This window comes from Lacerta agilis, chromosome 15 (genome assembly GCF_009819535.1).
Source record: "Lacerta agilis isolate rLacAgi1 chromosome 15, rLacAgi1.pri, whole genome shotgun sequence".
NCBI lineage: Eukaryota > Metazoa > Chordata > Lepidosauria > Squamata > Lacertidae > Lacerta > Lacerta agilis.
This window is the reverse complement of record NC_046326.1, coordinates 23,885,821-23,903,095: the sequence shown is the minus strand read 5'-3', so window position 1 is coordinate 23,903,095 and position 17,275 is coordinate 23,885,821. Positions and strand designations below refer to the sequence as shown.

Sequence of the window (17,275 nt, the reverse complement as noted above, 5' to 3'; positions counted from 1 at the left end):
GGATGTCACATGAGGTTTCCAGCACAGGGCCCCCGAAAGCATCACTCAGGGCTCTCTGCTGCCACTGGAAAGCCAAGGCAACAGGCACGGGAGCAGCAGTGGATGCCCTCCTTTTCGCTGCCTCGGCTTCTCTTGGCCCCGACAGCCCAGCTGGCTTCTCTCTGCCGCTGCTTAATTAAAGCCAACCAGGCGGAAATGATGGAATAAAAAAAGGGAAAGAGAGAACTTCCTGAAAAAGAAGAGGGAGGTGGTGGTGGAGGAGGCAAAACGAGCTTGGCCTGATCTGTGTATTTAACCAGCCAGCCCAAATTGAACTAAGGGTAAAGACAGATGCAGGGGTTTACTTGTAGCAGAGGTCACTTTGAAAAGCATCTTATCTCCCCAGTCAGGAACACAACAAGATACACAGTTTTCTGTGCAACTACAAGTTCTGGGGTGGAAAAGATACAAGAAATGATTCTGCAGATTTCGAATCTATAGACCCTGCAGATTAGAAGTTTACAGAAAAGCTGCCTGTAAAAGGGGGGGGAAGGAGTCCACAGTGGTAAGCACCTATTGGCTAGCAACTGTAACGGTTTTACAAGGGTCCCTCCAGCCTGGTGTTTTTTTGCAAGTGTATCCTGCAACATGTCATTAATTTGCTACAAAAGTAGTGCATTACTAGTGGAGTTATATTAGATGAAGCACGCATAATCCTGCTTAATAGGTAGTTCTGCAATGCTTCCTTTTTTCTTGCTTGTCTTTTAAAAAACAAAACCCTATGTAAATAATAGAACCCATTCAAGTTTTTAGTGTAAATGAGCAAAATTCTTCCATGGTTATTATTGCAGCGGGGTAAAGAGAAGACTCACCGGCATATTCTGGGTCCACATGGGGAGGGTAGAACCCAAACTTGATGAAGATGGGGATAGGCACTCCAAACTTGAACCACTCCACCACATAAGGAGGGGGCTGGCCAGTCAGTGGGTGGATTACGTCGCATCCCAGGATCACACTCTCACCAGCACGAGCTGTCACAAACTCGGGTTCCTCCCTTAAGCCGTGGGCACCTAGAGAAAAAGAAGAAGGAAAGGGGGAGGGCGAATCAGTGGCGCTGCTTCCCAAAAGCCCCACTGGGACCATAACAGATCTCTGTTCCACAGATGCTTAGCAATGGCTTCATGTCAAGACTGAAAGGCGTTTCCTATAGCAAAGATGTTTACAGCCAAGGAATTGGGAGACGAATTGTGGGAACCACCGGAGGTAGGATACTTGTGCCAACTGAATACCAGTAGTTGGGATGCTGGACTAGATGGGTCCTTTGCTTTTAGGAATAGTCTTGCTGGATTATGCCAAAAGGCAACTGCTGGTTTGGCGAGGGCCAGTGATTCTTATTTTCAGTAGGAACAACATTTTAAGCTCAGCAAGCTTCGAATGGCCAGTGACATTGGCTGCACTTACTGACTCGCACTCTGTACTTGCCAAGTCGCAGGCCAGAGGACTCCTTGACCAGAGGCAGTTTTAGGGGAGCACAAATAGTTCAGGTGCACTTGGCACCATGTTGCAGGGAGTGCCACAACGATGCTGTAGAACAGAGCGAGAGAGGCTGGGGGCAAGTTTTAGTGTTGCACAAGGTGCCACTGAAATTTGAAAGCCCAAGGTCCACCACTGCCTTAATGCCCTCTTCCTGGGCAGAAACAGAACAGAGGTTTTGGTGGAAGGCTCCCCACCTCAATCAAAAAACACTAGAGTACATTTTATTGTTTCTAGCCAATGGCCATCACAATCCCCACCCGTGCTATATACTTAAAGCATCATCATACCACTTTAAGCAGTCATTACTTCCCACAGAGAATCCTGAGAACTGAAGTTGGTTAAGGTTGTTGGCAGATGTTAGGTGATCCCCTTATTCCCCTCCCAGAGCTACAATTACCAGAGTGGTTTAGCAACCAATCCCTCTTCAGAGGGAACTCTTGGAATTGTAGCTCCATAAAGGGAGTGGGGGGAGGGTCTCCTAACAGCTCTTGGCAGCCTTAATAAACTACATTTCCCAGGATTCTTGGGGGTAATCTATGGCTGTTTAAAGTGGTAGGATATTGGGGCTTAAAAAATTCATAATCAAATGTGTTTACTACAACTTTGGCTTTGCAACACAGTGCCTAGGAAAAGGAAAAAAGGTGTCTGTACTCTCCCCATGATGCGAGGAGCTTTCTTGTATGAGACATTCTCTTTTGGGGGTCAGCACCCCACTACCAAGAATCCACATTCTGAGGGTTTCAAGCAGGGATCTCTAGCTGGAGATCCCAGGGACTGAAAATTCTGCATTGAAGGGGGTTGGACTAGATGATCCTTGGGGGTAACTTCCAAATCTGCAGTTCTACTATTTGATGAACCTGTGGCCATTTGCATGCAAAGCACATGTTTTATCAGGGAGCAATGGGCCTTCCCCTTACATCCATCAGGAGGGGACATATGCACAACTGGCTGCAAATTTAATCTTGAGAAATACCATCATATTCCTTATTAAGGTGAACACCAAACTTGTGCTCAGAATGCTCTGCATCTCTTGCATCATCTCGGTCCACTTTGCTCTTGACAGCCAAGCAAAGGGGGACAAGCTCCCAGGATGAAAGGGTGGGTCAAGCAGAGAGCATAGGAAAGGGGAGAGATCAGCAAAGGTTAAATAAATAAAAAAACTCCACAAAAAATAGGCATCCAAGATGAAGCTGACTGCTGAGAATAGAAAGCAGGAAGTAAAAAGAAAAAAAAACTGGGAAGAGAGGAGACACCTGTGTGTCCAAAGGAATACACACCTGTTTGTGCAAAAGCCTGTTCTATAAAGGTAGCAAGATGAGAATTCTACTCTGGACCCCCCTGCTCAAGGCACCGAGGCAGGCATCCTCTAAACGCCCCCTGCCTGGAGGGGATTTACTCTGAGCTGACAAAGGCAGAGTCAGGCAGTTGCCGAGTCAGCCTCCCAGCATCACTCCAAGGTGACCTTCCCGTGGGGGCTTCTCACAACCACCACCACCACAGAAGCCTCTCTGCCTCTCATTTCAGAGAACAGAAAGGAGGAGGGGAGAACTGGGTTTTGGTGTGCGTTTTTGCAAGGGGGGGGGAGATTTTCATTTTAGCATCTCTGCATCACCTAGCAATACCTGCAGGGAATTTCTCCCCTCCCTGTAGCAGGAGAAGCATCCATTCATAAACCAATTTGCCTTTGCAGCCAATCACCAGCAAAGCGCTCCAAAAAAATCCCTGGAACGGGCCTTTGATGGGGAAACCGCTGACGCAGCCTGGGCTGCAGTACAAGCGGTGACAGCATTGTTAAAATAGCAAGAAGATGGATTACTGAAGCTGCTACACCCAGGGAGATAGGGAGAGAGAGAGGCCGGCATCCATTACACACACCTGGTGTCTCCCTCATGTGCACCCTAACTGCAACCTGAGAATCACACCTCCATCCAACCCATAAGCCAGAATCCAGAGTCAAATGTGCGCACACACACACACACACACACCCAAATCCTAAGTCTATTTCACCTGAACATACAGAGCATCAGGAGGTCAGCTCGAATCTGCATCACCATCTGAAGCCCCAGAGAGCCAATACCACTCACTGTAGATAATCCTGAACCAATGAGCCAACTTGCTAAAAGACAGCTGTCCCATGTCCTGGCTAAAGACTCAGCCGTAATCAAACAGCATCAGATTTGCAAATCAAATCCTGCAAAAAGGGACAGGCGTATCTGCACCACTGTCTCTGCCACCTGCACCTGCACCCAACCCTAGATCGCAATGCTAATCTTTGGCCCTTTGGACCCACAACCAGTTCCCCACATGGAACCCCAAGATGTGGTCGTTTGATGGGTGACTGGGTGCTGACCTCTGACACTGCCTCACACAACTGAGAGCGCATCACACAATGGGAAGACCACAGGTCCACCAGGGCCGGCCCCATCATGGCTCAGGCGGTGTATCGTAAGGGGTGATGGATCATAGGCACCAGACCAGCCTCCTCCACCTGCATGGCTGGCCCATCCACCACTGTCACTGCCCTGGATCCAACTGGCTGGCCAGCCAACCATTCCGAGCTTGCTGGACCTGTCCTCTGCAAAAACAGACTTGAACAATAACTGGGAGGAAAAATAGCTCTTTGCTGTCATTGCAGCAAAGCAGCGGTGCAGGTGCTCTCTGGAAGGAATTTGCCCACAATGCCTCACTCTGAAGAAGCAAAACAATGTGTAGAAAGGAAATGCCCATAGAAACCTGTGGGTTTTTTTTATTTAAAAAATACTGCCTTATGCTTCTCATATTGGATAGCTTTGGATAGTTTTGTGTTTCATTTGTAGAAAATATATACTTTTTTGTGCATTCTGCAAACCCTTCCTCAGAGTGCAACGTTCAGGTGGCCAGGACCGCCATTGAGGGACACGGCATGGCTGGCACACAGGTCTGTGCAGACTTGAAACGTACCATGCCTCCCCAATATTACTGGCCTACAGGGTCTGACTCAATCACTCTCGTTCTCTCATTCACACACAGTAAAGCTGTGTGAGAAAGGCTCTCAGTTCAATTCCCAGACTAATCCCACCTTCAGGGAAACAGCGTCCAGACAGCTGTTAGCTCAGTGGTAAAGCATCTGCATTGCATGCAGAACGTCCCAGCTTCGATCCCCAGCAGAGGAAAGACTTCTACCTGGAACCCTGGATAGCTGCTGCCAGACAGTGTGGACAATACTGGGCTAGATGAACCAATATTGCACTATTCCGCCCCGCCCCCCACAAGGAGCTCAAGGTGGTGTGCAGAGATCTCTCTCCCTCTTCATTTAACCCCCACAACAACCCTCTGAGGTAGGTGAGGCTGAGAAGCAGCGGCTGGCAGCCCAAAATCTCCCAGTGAGCCTCATAGCCAAATGGGGGATTCGAATCCTGTTCTCCCAGGCCCTGTTCCAACACTCTAACCAAAGCACCACACTGGTGCGCCGTTGCTCTCGGGTTTTAAAAAGAGGGGATTAGATGGATGATACGTCTGTAATCCACAACGATAAAACAGATCCTCAAGGTTCATAACCCTGTTACCTCTGCCATGCCAGTACAGCAGCTGTACAAACAGCAGGAATAAGTACTGACTGCAAGCTTTGCTTGTGTGCTTCCTGGAATCGTCGGATTGGCCACTGTAGAAAGCAGCAGACTGGTCTGGTTCAGCGGGACTCTTTCTGCATGTGAGGAGCAGAGGAAGCTGCCTTGTACAGACAGAGGCTGGTGGCCCAACCAGCCCGGCCTATTCTGCATTAATTGACAGCGTCTCTCCAGGGTTTGGGTCTTTTTCCTGGTGAGAGTCTTTTGCCAAGGATAGAACCAGGGGACCTTTGCATGCAAAGGCTGTGCTCTGTCACTCAGCCAGGCTCCTTCCACCGACGCAGGGGTCACTATCAGCCCATGTCTCACTGGTCTAACCAGGCAGCCAACCCTCCTGGTCTGCTGTTGCGTAACCAGTGTCAGGATCTGCAAAGCCAGTAAATGGCAGCATTTATTTTTAGAGCCCTAGCTGCCAACACTGTGAAAAATCACAGCTTCCTTATTAGAGGAGAAACATTTTTTAAAAAATAAAATAAAAAGTAAGCAGTAGGGTTATGTCAAACCTGTGCATTTATTTCCACAGGGCCTTCTTGGTTCACCCCCTCCCACCCCCTCCATAGCCTCAGATATCCACGGAAACCCTCCAGTGTGCTTTGAACCTACATGGGTGGTTTTTTTAAAAAATTACTTGTGCATTTCTGTGCATTACACACACACACACATACACACACACACACACCACTTTTTTCTTTCTCCACATTTGCGTGCATTTTGTACATCCATAGAGCTCAGTGTTTCGTGCAACATATTTTGTTCCACCTGCTACCTGCCCCAGCTCTGCCTCAGAACCTCCAGATTATGCCAAATGTTGCTCCTCCCCTACTTCTGCTCTCCTTCCCCCTCCCTACCAAGTCCAGCCTGAGTTGGGGGAGATTTTGGCATTTTTGTAAAAAAAGATGTTGGTCACTCTCTAACCAACTCACACCACATGAGGTCCAGTTGTTAAGGTGCAGGCGCAGAAAAGGAAAAGGGTACAGTGGGTGTCATGGAATAAGGGTACAGTGGGTGTCATGGGATAAGAGTACAGAGGTACCTTGGTTTAAGGACAGCTTAGTTTATGAACAACTTGGATTAAGAACGCTGCAAACCCAGAAGCAGGTGTTTTGGTTTGTGAACTTTGCCTTGGAAGCAGAACATGTTTCACTTCCTGTTGAGTGTGTTCCATTTGTAAATTGAGTCCCCCGCTGCTATGGGAAAGCACTCCTTGGTTTAAGAATCCTTTGGTTTAAAAACGGACTTCCGGAACAGATTAAGTTAGTAAACCAATGTACCACTGTACTGTGATTTGAATCTATAAGGACTAGAATCTTACTTTGAAATTGGGTGGGAAGGGAACCAGCTTACATTGACAGGGATGTAAATTCTTTGCTTCTATATTCTGCAGTGCTACCAAAACTCAGCATGCGCTTGGCCCTGATTACAGATTCTAATGTCCCTTTTAATACGCACTTAAAACAAAAGCACTGAACATCAGAACAACCCAGAACACTAGCAATAATTGCATGGCCATCCATTAACACTTCATTAACAAAAGCCTGCCTGGTCACTCTCTTGGGGCTGGCAGGTGAAAACGAAGCTGAAACCCATCTCACCTGGATTCAAATTAAAATGCGGACTTGGTTTATATCGCTAGAATCACTGATATAGGGCAAGCTACTGCAGGAACAGCAAGAAAAAAAAGCTTGGCGATTAGAAATAAAAGCAAAAAATGAAACCCATAGAATCTTAAACCTATTTTAATAATTTTATTGTTTTACTTTTTAATGGTGTTGTATGGTGTTTTGTGTAAAGGCATGGACCTCACAAACCTAATAAATGTTGTTGTTGTTGAAATAAAAGCTACTGGGAAAGTGAGGTGCTTTGAAACAAAGAAAAGGTATTTTGCTAAAATTAAAGACCTCCAAGCATTATTCTTTTTCTTGGCTCCTTTTGAGTAAGAGAGCAAGAGTTAACCAAGCACATTGCTTTTTGCAAAGGAAAGGAGAACCCGGCACAGCAGCTGGTGCAGCCTGGTGATGTCATTTCTCATCAGTACTGTCAAATGAAGCTTGACTGTCTGTAGAGAGGGACAGGGTCCTCAATCTAGAGATTAATATCTACAGAGAGAGAGAGGCAAACCAGGGCATTAAACCTGAAGCAAGACCTTCGTTCATCTTGGGGGCCTCCTCCTCCTCCTCCTCCCTGCCATCCCAGCTGTGTGGAACGCAGGCTGTAGTGACCCTCCCCACCAAAGGCAAGCGAATTGCATTCCGTGGATATTCAAGGATGCTCTTAACCGTCTAAAAATTGCCCAGGAGGCAGATGGGCAAACTGACACAGGCGGAACAAGTTGTGTGGGTCGGGGGTCTCTTTTCCAAAGCATGGCCCTCTCCATTCCCCACCCCCACCCCACCCCACTCCAAATATTGAATGTTGAGGGAGGGAGAGAAACAAGAAGCTTCATCCCAACAGAGAGGTCCTATTCCTTACTCCCAAACCCCATTTATTTTTTTTAAAACCCTTACATTTTGCACACTCTAGAAATGGGTGTCCCTATCAGAGAAGACCCATCTGTCAACTGTCAAGGGTGAGGGTTTCTCCCCTTACTACAACAGCATAAACTGCTCACCCCGCACACTGCCCGGTATGCACGGCCAACAACCATTCACTTCTATTTATGAAATTTAAGGGGTGCAGGGAGTGGGGTGCTAAATCTGCCCCTGCCAGGGGACCCAGCCTTTGAAAGGAAACAAGCCAGATCTGAATAAACAGGATCCTTACAGTAAGTTGTGCCTCTCTCTCTCTCTCTCTCTCTCTCACACACACACACACACACCCTTATCTATATCTAAGACTGGATGTGTGGAGCTGGCTTCCATCTACACTGAAGATTCAGGCATCCCAGAGCTAAACCTCAGCACAAAAGAACCACAGGCTTGCCTCGCTCCCTTCTCTCTCTCTCTCTCTCTCTCTCTCTCTCTCTCTCTCTCTGCATGAAAGCAGGACAGGACCACTGCCTCCTCCAGTGAGGCATCTTCAGAAAAAGAAGTTGAGCAAGGAGAGAAAGAGAGAAGCTCCCCCTCCCCTTGCCAGCTCCTGCGCTCTGCTCTGCAGGGCTGGTGCTGATTGGCCCAGAATGACATCACTGTTTTTTCCACAGCAGGAATCTAGTACGCCGGCAAGTCTATTTTTGGCACCCAGGAGACAGAGGCATTAACAAGCAAGTGGCCCCCAGGTGGGCTTGCGACGATAGTCTCTCGGGGACCCGGGGTGAGACAGGTGGCCTCGGTGCTGCAGGTTGCAAAAACCGGATAGCTGGAGATGGCCGGAGAAGCCACAGCGCTACACAAACACCCGCACAAGCCTAGGGAAGATAGTAGAGATATGCATAAGTGGATGCTATCAGGAGGGAACAAGGATGCAAGGGGGGGGGAAGAGAAAGCTGTGTGGCATTTAAATGCAGATTGCACTGCATCAATTGTGTGTATGGCAAAGGGCGGGCAGACGCTACTCTTATGTGATCAACTTGGGGTTCACTTTCTTTTTTACTAGAATCCCCCAATGACCCCCATCCAGAGCCTGATGCAAAACAGTGGCTCAGAAGCAGGGGGGGGGCATGCACTCAGAATAAAGGGTGCCTGCTGAATACATCTTCGGCCAGAATTTTTCCCCAGTACTAGAACCGAGCTGAAAGCCCTTTTACGAACACCCCAAAACCCACTCCTGGTCCCCACCCAAGTTAGCTTTCTTTCAGTAGCCTTTTTCTTTTCTTTTCTTTTTTGACAATATAATCCTATATATGTCTACTCAGAGGGAAGCCCCACTGAGTCCAATGGGACTTCCTCCCAAGTAAGTGGGTGTAAAAATGCAGCCTTGTTGTTTTTTCTATTGTCAAAACGCCTAGAACGGGGGTCAGCAACCTGCGGCTCCGGAGCCGCATGCAGCTCTTGGACAGCTCTGCCGTGGCTCCGGGGCGGCTGCCTAGGGCGCGGAAATGGTGTGCTTTGGGGGGGGAGGGTAGGGAAGAGATCGTGCGCTTTTGGGGGGGTAGAAGCATCGCCCAGAGATCCCCAGCTCAGCTGGTTTGAGGGGAGAGAAGAGATCGTGCGCTTTGGGGGGGGGTAGAAGCATCGCCCAGAGATCCCCAGCTCAGCTGGTTTGAGGGGAGAGAAGAGATCGTGCGCTTTGGGGGGGGGGAGTAGAAGCATGGCCCAGAGATCCCCAGCTCAGCTGGTTTGAGGAGAGAGAAGAGATCGTGCGCTTTGGGGGGGGGGGAGTAGAAGCATGGCCCAGAGATCCCAAGCTCAGCTGGTTTGAGGAGAGAGAAGAGATCGTGCGCTTTGGGGGGGGGAGTAGAAGCATGGCCCAGAGATCCCCAGCTCAGCTGGTTTGAGGAGAGAGAAGAGATCGTGCGCTTTGGGGGGGGAGTAGAAGCATCGCCCAGAGATCCCCAGCTCAGCTGGTTTGAGGAGAGAGAAGAGATCGTGCGCTTTGGGGGGGGAGTAGAAGCATCGCCCAGAGATCCCCAGCTCAGCTGGTTTGAGGAGAGAGAAGAGATCGTGCGCTTTGGGGGGGGGGAGTAGAAGCATCGCCCAGAGATCCCCAGCTCAGCTGGTTTGAGGGGAGAGATGTAAAATTGTGTGCTTTGGGGGGGGGGAGTAGAAGCATCGCCCAGAGATCCCCAGCTCAGCTGGTTTGAGGGGAGAGATGTAAAATTGTGTGCTTTGGGGGGGGGGAGTAGAAGCATCGCCCAGAGATTCCCAGCTCAGCTGGTTTTGGGGTAGAGAAGAGATCGTGCGCTTTTGGGGGGGTAGAAGCAACGCCCAGAGATCCCCAGCTCAGCTGGTTTGAGAGGAGAGATCAAAAGATTGTCAGCCTTTCCAGGCAGCTTAAACAAGGCTTTGCCCTGAAGCCAGATAGTACTTGCAGGCTCCCTGCTGCTTTAAATGTGCACAAAATAAGATTTAACGTCGTCCTAATAATAATAAATATAATACTTCCTTTTCTATTCTTTGCATTGGCTAATAATAATAATAATAATAATAATAATAATAATAATAATAATGGTTTTTCCTCTGCAGTGTTATATTTGTTTTAAATCTCGCAATGGTTTTGCGGCTCCCAGTTCCCCCCCCCCTTCGGAAACGGGTCCAAGTGGCTCTTTTTGTCTTAAAGGTTGCAGACCCCTGGCCTAGAAGTTGAGAAAGCCCTGCAGCTGCAATTGGTCGAAAGTCTATCAGGAGATTTCAGATATTCCCTGGTCTATAGGGCTGCAGAGTAAATGATGGAATCGCTCACCTATCAGCTGCCCCCCCTCTTTTTTTAAAGGCAAACCTACGCTTAAAAACAAAGGGGGTGAAGGGGGTGCGTGAGATCCCTCTCAATTTCAAAGACCGATGGCAGCTCCATGCTGCCTCCTCTCCATCCCTCCAAAAGAAGCCTACAGAAAGCATCTACTGCTGCAACCTCCTCTCCCACCCTCCATGCAATGGCTGACCTCCCCCAATGCGCACACGCGCACACCAATTGCACACGCTTTGTTCGCACCTTGATGCGCCTCATTATCACTGCATTTCAAATCTGACTGAGGCTTTCGCAACCTGTCAGCAGGCAAGAAGACTTCGGCTCCTTCCCTCCCCTCTCGCCCTCCCCACCACCTCAGAAAACCTCCACGATGTGCAAAAAGAGCAGGAACCTGCCACCTCTCCCCCCCCCCCCCACACACACACAATATCTGAGGGAAGGGTGAGGGAGGAAGAGGAGGGGAAAATTTTATTGCTGTCAAGCATGCATGCATGCTAGTACAAGGAACATGCAAGCACCTCTGGAACTCGGAGCCCTGAGCATTGCCTCCTAAAAGGGACAGGTTCTGCTCTTCAGTCACTGGAGCAGCTGCAGCAGATCCTGGGCAGAAACTAGCTGAAGCCCAGAAGCCCTTTCACATCTGGTTTTTCAGCGCAGGCTCTGTCTGCGTTCGCCTTGCACCTTTTGCATGACTCTCTCCTAAGTGTTACATGCTTTCACACAACGTAAAACCTACTTCTGGGATTCTAGTGGAATGCAGTGCAAGGCGAGGGCTCATTTCTATGTTATTTCTCTTTTTTTGCAAATAATGCGGAAAGGAGTGCTAAACTTGTACTATGTTTCACTATAGTTCTGGAAGGGGCTTACCGGTATATATATCATGTGTGAGCTCAAACAGAATTACCTAGAAATTAACTGTTAGGGAAACACCTTGCAAACAAAATAAACTGCCGTGTGAATGCAGCCTCCGTGGGTTTAAGAATCCATGTAAATAAGGCAGGAGCCCCTGAGGCTCTGGGGCTAAATACGGCCTGCAGTCCTCTCTATTTGGTCCTAGAAACTCTCCAGACTTCACTGCCACTCTCTCCAAGCCACTACCCTTGCTAGGGCTACTTCACACCTCAAACCTTTTTGGCTGGTTGGAATGTGCCCCTGGACAATAAAACCTCTTGCTCGTCTGAATAGGGAATAAACAAAGGTGTATGTGGGGAAAAACAAAGGTAAAGTTTACATTAGATACCCTGCCCACTTTTGCCTCTGGCCCCACCCCCCAGTATATGGAATGGCTTAGTGGGTAAAGCATGAGACTCATTCTCAGGGTTATGGGTTCGAGTCACACATTTGGTAAAGATTCCTGCATTGTGGGGTGTTGGACTAGATGACCCTCATGGTCCCTTCCAGCTCTACAGTTCTATGATTCAATATGGCCCTCCAGCTGAAAAAGGTTCCTTATGATCTTATCCCCTCCCGCCGCCGCCGCCCATTTAACATTAACCACCCACAAGTTCTGCAGTTTTAGAGTCTCCATCTTTATCTCTCTAAAATGTTTTTAATTTCCCTGGGGATTTGGTAGCGCAATTCCTCTAAATCAATTAATTCAAGCACCTTCTCTGCAGGATCTGCTTTGCAGCCGTTGCCCATTTCCAGAGAGCACCTTTCTATTTCGCCCCAAACTTGACCCTCAATTTGACAGCTTGTGGCCGGAACCTTTTACACCTTTTCCTGATGTGTTCAAGACCAGTCTGCAACTTCCTTTTGTCGTCCCAGGTTCTTTTTCATCTTGAGAATGAAACTAGAAGTAGTACTAGCAGGGGTACATTACAGGGAACGACCATTTTGCAAGAGATCAAGGCACATGTGACCACCGACCAAGCGCGCCCACCTTGCCCCCGCAATTGAGGGGGTTGGCACACCCCATGGTGCATTCTACCTCCACTGTCAGAGGCAGTATAGCTCTGAATACCAGTTGCTGGAAATGGCAGGAGGGGAGAGTGCTGCTGTGTTCATGCCCTGCTTGCAGGCTTCCCTTAGGGGCATCTAGTTTGGCCACTCTGAGAACAGTATGCTCGGCGAAGGGCAGAGACAAAAGGCAGAATATGGGGAAAGTGAAAATTTGATCTCATGTTGCATCTCATGGCTAGATACTAAGTCTGAAAAGACTGAGGACTAGTCTCTTCTCTCTCTCTCTCTCTCTCTCTCTCTCTCTCTCTCACACACACACACACACACACATGGCACAAAAGCCATTGTGAAAAGGGCTCCCTGAACAGGCTACATTCCATTTCATTTTACAAAGGTTTATACCCTACTTTTCAACTCTAAGATTTTCCAGATGGACTATTAAAATAACATTTAAAACAAGAATTCAGAACACTGAAACAATTCAAAAAGCAGAACATTAACAGCAGGTGTTGGAAATCATTTAAAAACAAATGCCAGAGGGGGCAGAAATTTATCAACAGTAGCATCTAGCAGGCTTGGGGCCAAAGAGATAACAAAGGCAGCGTCAAGCAATTCTTTCTAAAGAAGACACCCCCATGGATCATCAGCACCATCACTAAGGGCTGCAGAGCACATGTGGATTTTGGCAAGTAACTTATCCCATGGCCAAACTATTCTTTGGGGAAAGGGCAAGGCTGAAATTAAAATGTGCTCCAAGAGAAGTCAGCCCAGTTTGTAGCACCTGTGGAAAAAGGTAGATTCCATGCTTCTGCACACAATATGTACTTTAGAGCACATTCAAATCATATTCTGTCCCATAAAGAATTCTGGGTGCCACTACCGAGAAGGCCCTCTGCCTGGTTCCCTGTTAACTTCACTTCTCACAGTGAGGGAACCACCAGATACTTTGCTATGAGCTTCTTGGAGAAAGTCCAGGTTGCATCCAAGGCAAGGCAAAAAGAAGAATCATTTGCTGGGTTTTAGCCCCTTTCCAGACTCCTCGTTTAGGGTCTAGCAAAGGAGCTTCTCTGAAACTTCCATCAGCTTCCATCAGTGATGGGCAGTTGGTTGGATGCTTGGAAGGAGAGCAGTGCCCCCAAGCTGTTCTTTCAGCACCTCACGGAGCCAGCTCCCTGCCCAGTCATTTTATGCAGCGTGGAAACTCGGAGCTGGTCCAAGCTATCTCTGGTACAAAGCAATTGCGGCATCTCCCAAACACACAGCTGGAGACCAGCCAGGAAACAGAGGACTTGATGCACGTTGGCACTGTCCCCGGTTCTCTTATCTCCCGGTCAGCACCAGGGCCACCTGCTCACCTGTAGGGCTTTGCAAATTCAGTTTAGTTTGCAAGGCTCACAGCAGAGCAAAGCAGGCAGAGAAGGAAACAGGAAGCAGGCAGCGGAAGAGGTACAGAATCCCAGGGACTAGGGAAGCCATCTAGGTCCGACCCTTTGGTTCAATGCAGGATCTGGAATGCTGGATGCAAGCACAGCATCCCTGGCATTTGGCTGTGCAAAGAACAGCTTACAAGTTGCAGAGGCAGGCTGTTCCACTGTTAAACAGTCCTTTCTGTTAAGGTCAGCAGGGGAATCCACTCTCTTGCAATTTCCACCCATTGGTTCCAGTCCAGCCTTCTGGAGCAGAAGAGAGCAAGTTTCTTCAGTCTTTCTGCACAACAGCTCTACAGATATTTGAAGACTGCATCCATGACAACATCTAACTCAGATCTCTGCACTGGTTTCCAATCTGCTACCGGACCAAGTTCAAGGTGTTACTATTAGTATATAAAGCCGTTAACTACCAGTAATTGGGGCCAGGTTATAAGTGAAATCGCCCACATGAGCCCAATCAACCACTTTGATCTGCAGAACTGGCATTGCTACAGGTACTACAAAATACCTGCTCCACATTTGTAAGAACTCAGACTTTTAGCATGGCAGCATCTGCACTTTGGAATTTCCTGCCTATTGATACCAGGCAGGCACCTTCACTGTACTCTTTACAGTGCCTGCTAAAAACATTTCGGTTTAGGCAAGCCCTCCCAGAGGTTAAGAAAGTTGATGCAATTTTTAATCTGTTTTATTATTATTTTAAATTCTCAAAAGTCTTAAATCACTGTTAATTTTTCTTATTGATAATTTAGTATTTTTGTAAACTACTTTGTGATGTGCGTTTTTTGTTTTTGTTTTTTGTAAAATGTTATAAAATTCACTTGACCTGATAGCTAAGCCAAGGCTGGGGATGCATTCTAGGCTGCAAAAGCTGGGAGTTAACCTAGTGGGCTACCGTGTGTGTGTGTGTGTGTGTGTGTACTCAGAATCCACTATAGACCCAGACATGACCCTGGGACTTGGCAGTTAGTATGAGCCTCTGGTTTGGGCAGGCAACTTAAAAATACTAAGGACTAGCACCTTGCCTAATCAGTCATTCGAGGATTTTGCTGGTTATGCTTTAGACTCTAGCTTTCCTAGGTGAGCTCCCAGGTCCAGGCTAATATATTGGCTAATATACACATTTTTGCAAGCAATTTACCCCAATAAAATGCATTTTTTGCCATTTTCACCAATATATGCATTTTTATGCACACTTTCAGTACATTTTGGTTGCTTCAGAGAAATGATTTGCAAAATTCAGAGACATGGGAATTTTGAAGGACAGTTGTGCCTCAATTTACCTATCAGTTTGAGAAATGTGAATTACTTTGTTTCTCAATAAAATGCAAAAGAAGAAGAAAAAGAAGTTATCCTCCACCCATGCAGAAGACCATGCAAAACAGGCAGGAAAATGAATGGAGCAGCCCTGTACAAGACTTCTGCTCCCCAAGACAGCCAGACAGCTACACAAGCAAGGTTCTCCCTGCCTTAAATACACTTCCCAACAAGCTGAGTGGTTCCTTTTTACAATCGGTGCACATCCAGAGTTGGCACCAAAGCCACTCATGTATTCCATTGCATCAGTAGCTTTCAAAGCAGGTAGTCCTCAGTGAGGAGAGTCAGTGTGGTGTAGTGGTTAGCATGTCAGACAAGGATCTGGGAGACCAGGGTTTGAATCTCCACTTAGCCATGAAGCTCACTGGGTGACCTTGGGGCCATTCACTGCCTCTCAGACTAACCTACCTCACAGGATTATTGCAGGGATTAAATGCACCACTTTACATGGAAGTAAGAAGTAAGAACAGATTTAAACCATCCCTCAAGTGGCCATTCAGATAAGATGTGCAACAAGCACAATCTGCATCTACTAAGCAGTCGCATGAATACATTTAAGAGTTTGCTTGCTTTCCTCTTTCCTCCTCCTCCCTCCCTCCTTTTGTGTCATGGCTTGTTAGATTATAAACCTGAAGGCAAGTGGCTGTTTGAATTGGTTTTGGAAACCATTCTGAGAGCTAAAATACAACAATTGTAAGCTACCTTTCAATGAAGGGTCATTTCCATGCACCCGCTGAATGTCAAAGCAGCTCAAACTGCAGCTGAGGCAAGAGAACAGAGGGTGAAAAGGTGCGGGAAGCCCCTTCCCCAAATTCAATTCAAGATATGAAAAGAACCCGGAGATTAAACTGGAAACAGCATTTCTCAGGAAGCTGCCCAGGTAGACGACATCCAATTGATCTCCTGTCTCGGTTATCCTGAGTCAGCTTCCAGATCCCTCCATGTTAGTAGCATAATGTTTAGAAACAGCTCTCAACTAGACTGTGTTTCGAGACCCTTCCTCATGGGCCCTGCTGACAGGAAGGAAGCCGGTAATTCAATCTCCACACAATCCTTTAATGGTTTCTCAGCACAAATAAATAAATAAATGCATAACCACAGCAGCTCCAATAAAACTTGACAGCGAGCCAAGCCAAAGGCATGGAAATATGCCCAGCAACCTTCCTCCCTGAAAAATCTCAGGTAAGAATATAGTCCAATACTGGAGTAAGCCTCAATGCCTCCTCTTCCATGTCTTGACCATGAGGACATTGGCTTCAATTACTTTGCAGTGTACGTACAATTAGGGTTTGGGAGCTTCCAGATTACCTGTTTATTGAGCATAGAACTGTGGAGTTGGAAGGAACCCCAAGAGTCATCTAGTCCAACCCCCCACAATGTAGGAATCTTTTGCCCAATGTGGGGCTCGAACTCACGATCCTGAGATTAAGAATCTCAATGTCTACCAACTGAGCTATCCCATGCAAGCTCTTTCCATGCTGGGTTTTCCTACTGCGGAAAGGGCTTTTAAGTTCTCTGCTTTCTTACCGGGCTTTGGGAAGCTATCGTGAGATCTCGGATGGGGGGCAAGATCGCTCTTATAATGCTTCGCCAGCAGGCATGGGAGCCAGGAACAGAATGGTTGCCACCTGTATATGTGATTTCAGCTTTATGCACAATCCTCAGAACATAAGCCCCACACAAGGTGCAAGTCATTTGTATTTGAAGATTACTTTCATATCACCTCTTCTCCAGGCTAAACATACACAACTCCCTCAATGGTTCCTCATCAGATCTTTGATCATCTTGGTCACCCTCTTCTGCGCACCTTCCAGCTTGCCATTCTCAAACTGCGGTGCCCAGAACTGGTCACAGAACTCTAGGTGGAAGTCAGACCAAAGCAGAATAGAGCGTTGCTATTACTTCCCTTGATCAGCAATCTATACTTCTGTTGATGCAGCCTAGAATTGCATTAAATCATTTTGTTAACTTTGGTCCAGTTCTCCAACCTGATCATCCATCCAAACTGTTTGCAGGGAGATTAGATGGCAATGGCTATTTAACAAGCATTCATTTTGATTTGTTTGTGGGGAAGTTATATGACCCTTGCATTAAAGCAAGAATTATCTGACAATTAGCCTTGATTAGAGTGCACACATTCTTGCTCTCTCTCACTCACACACACACACACACACACACACAAACACACGTAAGTCCCTAATGTTTTAGTATTTACTGCATTCC

General features: G+C 47.4%; 1 protein-coding gene across 7 annotated transcripts in view; it reads right to left on the bottom strand.

Moving 5' to 3' along the window:
* The window catches only part of IGSF9B (immunoglobulin superfamily member 9B), a 125,743-nt gene that overhangs the window by 84,967 nt on the left and 23,501 nt on the right, over positions 1-17,275 (bottom strand). For all 7 annotated transcript variants that reach the window (XR_004427957.1, XM_033171740.1, XM_033171741.1 and 4 more), the window contains exon 2: positions 852-1,049. Coding sequence is in view for 6 of the 7 variants with exons in the window: in XM_033171740.1 (XP_033027631.1) it covers positions 852-1,049 (198 nt within the window). In the remaining variant the exon portion in view is untranslated. The remainder of the gene's footprint in view (positions 1-851; positions 1,050-17,275) is intronic.